At 41.8% G+C, this 5,278-nt stretch overlaps 1 protein-coding gene across 2 annotated transcripts in view; it reads right to left on the reverse strand.

Moving 5' to 3' along the window:
* Positions 1-328: 328 nt before the first annotated feature.
* Positions 329-5,278, reverse strand: part of C19H9orf135 (chromosome 19 C9orf135 homolog) — a 97,696-nt gene continuing 92,746 nt past the window's right edge. The window contains exons 6-7 of one of the 2 annotated variants that reach the window (XM_029472704.1): positions 3,351-3,512; positions 329-947 (exon numbers count right to left, since the gene is read on the reverse strand). In XM_029472704.1, the coding sequence (XP_029328564.1) occupies positions 765-947; positions 3,351-3,512 (345 nt within the window). In that variant the 3' untranslated portion in view covers positions 329-764. The remainder of the gene's footprint in view (positions 948-3,350; positions 3,513-5,278) is intronic. The other variant, XM_021152161.1, reaches the window with a different exon arrangement.

Consider the following 5,278-nt stretch of genomic DNA (forward strand, 5'->3'; position numbering starts at 1 on the left):
GGGGTAAATTTAGTTACAATAATTGTATACTTCAAAATACCTAAAACACAGAACTGTGAATACTTCTAACAGAGAAATTATAAAACTTTGAAAAGCAAATTATCCAACTTGAATGTTACACAGGGTGTGATTTTTTTTTTTTTGGCTCATTTTTGTTTTGGCTTTTTATACTTGCTAGATAGCCTAGCCTGACCTTCAATACTTGATCCTTGGGCCTCAATCCCCTGAATGCTAGGATCATAGCCATGCTTTGCCACACCTGGCTGTGCAGTGTATACTTGTACTGAAACATATTATATAGCTAAATATCAACAACTATTATGCTTTCACTAATTTTCTTAAGTGAGAAGATATTGGTTGGAAATGTAGCTCGTAATAGAGTGTTTGCCTACCATGTGCTAGGCCCTGCATATAATTCCCAACACCACCCCAAAATGAAATAAAATTGACTCACTTAAAAAAAAAAAAAGATCTACACGCTAAACAATCACAGGTTGGATAGTTCATTTTTGTAACAATAAAAGAAATGCGTATTCCATACAACAAAGAAACCAACCAACATTGCATCCTAGAATTATGTGCCTCCTCTTAGTTGTACATATGTAAAATTTGGGAAAATATCAGTATCAGGGTATCTCATGAGAATATGAATATAAACATTTCCTTAGATTTGGAAGACTTTGTTTTTATTATGAAAATTATTAACTACTACATTTGTCATTTTTCATTAGCTTGAGGACCGGTCTGGTTGTATACATTGCTTTTTAAAGTGGGACAATAGGATTTCTAGCCAATGCGTAGAGTTTTTGTTTTGCCTCTGAATTAGCATAAATCCCACTCTCATCATGCCATGTGTTGATGCCAAATCTTTTGGAGCCGTTGAGGTCTGTGAATTGAGAACGGCACTTCCTGTGGACTATGGAGTACTCTTCTCGGCGAGGACAGGCCTACAATGAGAAAATAATAATGATGATCAGTGACTGAAGTATATGTTTAAAGGAGCATGCACCAAAACTTGGTTTTTATGACTAAAGGTGAATTTTCCAATGACTGATTAATTTGGTTTTACCAAATGCTTCAATGAAGAACAACTAAACACTGGTTAGGGATTTTATAAGAACTTCCAGTCCTGAAAGAAGAATCAAGCTCACTGTAGTTTTGATTTATAAGACTTTAAAAATGTATAGTAGCATGTATGTAAAAAAATTTTCTAAACTATATATGATCATGGAAGACAATTTACACATCACAGTAATCTAAATAAAACCAACGCAATTAGAGTTAACTACTTTCTTCAGTGCTTTTTATTGGTGAGTCAGGATTATTCTGAAGAACAGTATCTCGTGTTAAATTTTTAATAATTAGTATTAAATCATGCTTTCCACAGTGGTGGATCTCAAGCTCCAAGACTCATTCCTATGAGAAATTTGACTCAAGACAACGCAATATAGTTTAAGATGCTTATCCTTAGGCCACTTCAAGCTTCATAGTAATAACTATGACGCTATTGTTGACCATTTCTTAAGAAAGCAATGATTCTTTCTGACTATACCAGGAGTGATGGCAGAGCTACAACATAAGGCCTGAAAAACTCATCACCTCATTTCTGCTTTAAATCAGTTCTAAGTTTAAAACACTAGAACAAGATTGAAATGAAACTGCTCACGCTTTAAAACTGTTAAAGAACACCAAAGATGCTCTCATCTCAGATTTCTTTTTTATTGACATTTTAACCATGCTTTCAACCATAGGATCCACTTATCTGTGCTGTGACCATCATGGGTTGAGCACGTTGGCCATTCATGCCACTTAAGGGGTAGGCAGTAGACCTTCATAAACTTTGTATACTTAGTAAACTTTGTAAACCCTCAAGACAGGAAAGTGGCCAGGCCCTGCCTGAGGAGTTCCAGCAGCAATCCCGCCCCCACCACCTCCCTATGGATGGATATCCCTGATGGATAGATAAACAGATGTTACACTGTACCAAGGAACTGAAGGACTGATGAATACCATGACCTGAGTGAAGAATTGACTTGAAAGAAGCCGAGTGCTTAGAAGCGATGGATTCTGTAGTATGTGAATTTTATCTCAGTAAAAGTATTTAAAATCAACATGTGCACTGACAGGAGTGATTTTGAAGTTAGAGAAACCAGACAAAAGATTGCTGCCTGTTAACTCACATTACAGCACACCTGCCAGCCAGACAAATAAGCCAGTGGGTAATAGTCGCCAGTCTCTGTGACATAAATACCCCTGCTGATGCCAATTTCAAGTGACCAGAGTGGTCAGAGATCCAAGGAGGATGTGAGCTTAATTTTTCATACAAAATGTTGAGCGTTCATCCCAGCTCACCCTGGGTTCCCTCTTGCAGTGTGTAACTGCCAGTGTGTAGCAGGGTGACCTCCGCCCAGAAGTAGGAGTAGACTCCTAACAGGCCTAAGAAAAGTGAGGTGTTTTCACCCCATTCTCAAGTCACAGGTCTTCAAAGATTAGAACAAGTCATTAGAGACTTTGCCGACTTAAATGAGAAAGCCTCTAGACCAGATTGCTACTGGAAGCACCCCCTGCAGCCAGTCTATTGTGAAATCAAGTTTTCTTTTCTTTTAATTTAGTTTTCAGGGCTAGGTATTAAACCCAGGGTCTCTCTAGCCCCTGAAGCCAACACTTGTAAAAGGCAGATTGGAGAGTCAGTAAGAAACAGGATACACTGTAGTATTGATCCTTTCCGGAGGTCTAACGTCTCCAAAATGCGAGCCAATCGATTGTTTTTACTGCCTGATTCAGTTTAAGCTGGAGTGTGGGCATCTTGCTAAAAGCATCTTGACATAATTTCTCATGCAACATGAGAATACTGAGGCCCTTGGAACAAGGAAAAGCGTCAAAGCCATGGCAGTAGAGCAGACACTAGACAGCAAGAGACTGATAAAGTGCATGACTGGGAATCAGAAAGGTCAAAACAAAGCAGGCATTCAGAAGCAACAACAAAATCATTAGGAACTGGGACGATGAACTTTCTCATTATGAAATAAAACAAGGAACCTTTTGAAGGAAACAAAAGCCCTGAGATGGACCATGCAAGAAGCAGGTACCCCACAGTGACTGCAGCCCAGGCCCAAAGGCAAAGCCAGGGTAGTGGGGAATCCCAAACAAACAAGCAATTTGGAGGACCATGCAAACTAATAAATACAGGAAATTAATTTAAAAATTTATGTGTTTTCCCATCAGTGTATGCAACTACTCATTTGCTCAAATGGAGTTTAAAATATGTTTCAGAGCAATACTAGTCAAAGACCAAAGTAATGCTGGCTTGCAGCGTGAAAAACATTTTTTTTCCCCAGCAAGATATTCACCTCCCTGTAAATGCACAGGGCCGAGGAGTCAGGACACCAGCGATCAAACAGGAGAACACAGGATTGCCTTGGTTGTATACAGAAAAGATCCTCTACTCCGATGGCTTCCAGACTTGGGGAGGGAAGAAAATAGGGTCTATCTGGGAACCTTGGGAAGAAAAGCTGAAAGAGAAGGAAATTGGGACAGCAGGTTTTAATCAGTGTTTGCCTCATCCCTGCTCTTTAACCACGAAGGGTCCCTTTCTTCTGGACAGAAAGAAGTCTGGTAGATAATTTATAAGAAAAATATGTCTCCTGGCCCTAATCCAGTTGAGAACTTTTAAACTGGTGACCTGTCACTCTGCCTTTTACTTGCTTTGGATGGGCAGGCAGAAGGGATCTCTAAGAGTCATCTCTTCTGAGCTACCTTGGATATCGTGGCATGGCCAAGATCTGGAAGGAGCTGCAGTTCTGAAAAGGGGTATTGATGAAGAGAGCACTGGAGTGGAGACAAAATGTGAGTCCAAGAGGCTTCTGTGGCATCTCCAGTACCAATGAGAGTGGAAAGGGGGCCAAGCCATCTCCAGCTAAGCTCAGAAAGGAAAAGGACTGTGGATTACATCATTGGTCTATGTTAGCCACTAGTGACAAGCAAAGAGCACCAGTGCCTTGCTCCAGATGGGAGAGACAGAAAGCCATGTGCAAACTCGATTCTTTGGATCAGGAATTCAGACAAGATACATCAAAGGCAGCACCTCATAACACACTCCTAGGGCATCAGCTGGGACGACCTGAAAACTGAGGGTTCCTTGAGACCCAGGACCTGGGAGCATCTTCGCATTGCAGGTGATAGTTAATGGTACATTTCCACTGGGATCTGCTCTGGGCCACTGGCTAGAATAACTGCACAGGCCCTTCCTGTATGTGTGCCTGGGTTTCCTCAGTGGGGGCCAAGTTCCGAGAATGAACGTGACACCAAGTGAATTGAGAGGAATGTGCCCTGGTTTTTAATCAGTCACACAGCACTATTTCCAGCAGAGACACAGCTCATCCGGATTCCACGGTAGGAAACAGACTCAGCTTCTCAGAAAAGGGCATCCATCCATGTGGGGTGGGGCACCAGTTATGGTCATTTTTAACAAGCTTCTTTCTCCCCTCTTTTGGGAGAGAAGAATAAGTTGGGCCAAGAACCTGAAATCCCCCTTGGATCTGATAATTTTGTAGGAAAACTCACAGTTATGTTTTTCGAGTTCTACGTGTAGTTCTGATCGTTTATCTCACAAGGATATAAAACAAAATCATCCCTGAGAACAGGTGCATGGGCTGAAGTCCAGAGGATGCCAGGTGCAGACCCCTGGACTACTATCCCAGTGAGCAAATGAGGAGAAAGCCTCTACACAGGGAAAGCTTGTTAGAAATGCATGGCCAGATTTCTTGTCGGGCACCGGTCACATCCAACTTCGATCTTCATGCACCAACATTTCATACTTAAAGAAGAAAAGCAGGTGTTTGGCACCAACCATGCTGGCTGCATGATTAGCTTTGGCACAAGGGGCCACCCTGATAAGGGAATTGTGATCCTGATCCTGAAAGTCAAGATTCCAGATGCAATCCAGACCAACCAACCTTAGAGCAAGAACTTTGAAAAGATAGTAGTCTTGGTTTTGATTCATTAGTTCTTGGCTGCACACAGGGCACAGGAGATCTTTGAGAAACTGAGAGTGTTTTCAAGAGATATTGAGCTGGACACAGTGAACCACTTCTATAATAACCCCCCCCCCACACACACACACTTAGTAGGCTAAGGTTCAAGGATTGTCTTGAAGCCAGACTAGGCTACAGTGTGGGATCCCATTTTTACAAAACTTACCAATAGTTAGAGAGTAGGGAGGAGAGGAGAGGACGGGAGGAGAGGGGAAGGGAAGGGGAGGGGAGGGGAGGGGGGAGAC

This window comes from Mus caroli, chromosome 19 (assembly GCF_900094665.2).
Source record: "Mus caroli chromosome 19, CAROLI_EIJ_v1.1, whole genome shotgun sequence".
Taxonomy (NCBI): domain Eukaryota; kingdom Metazoa; phylum Chordata; class Mammalia; order Rodentia; family Muridae; genus Mus; species Mus caroli.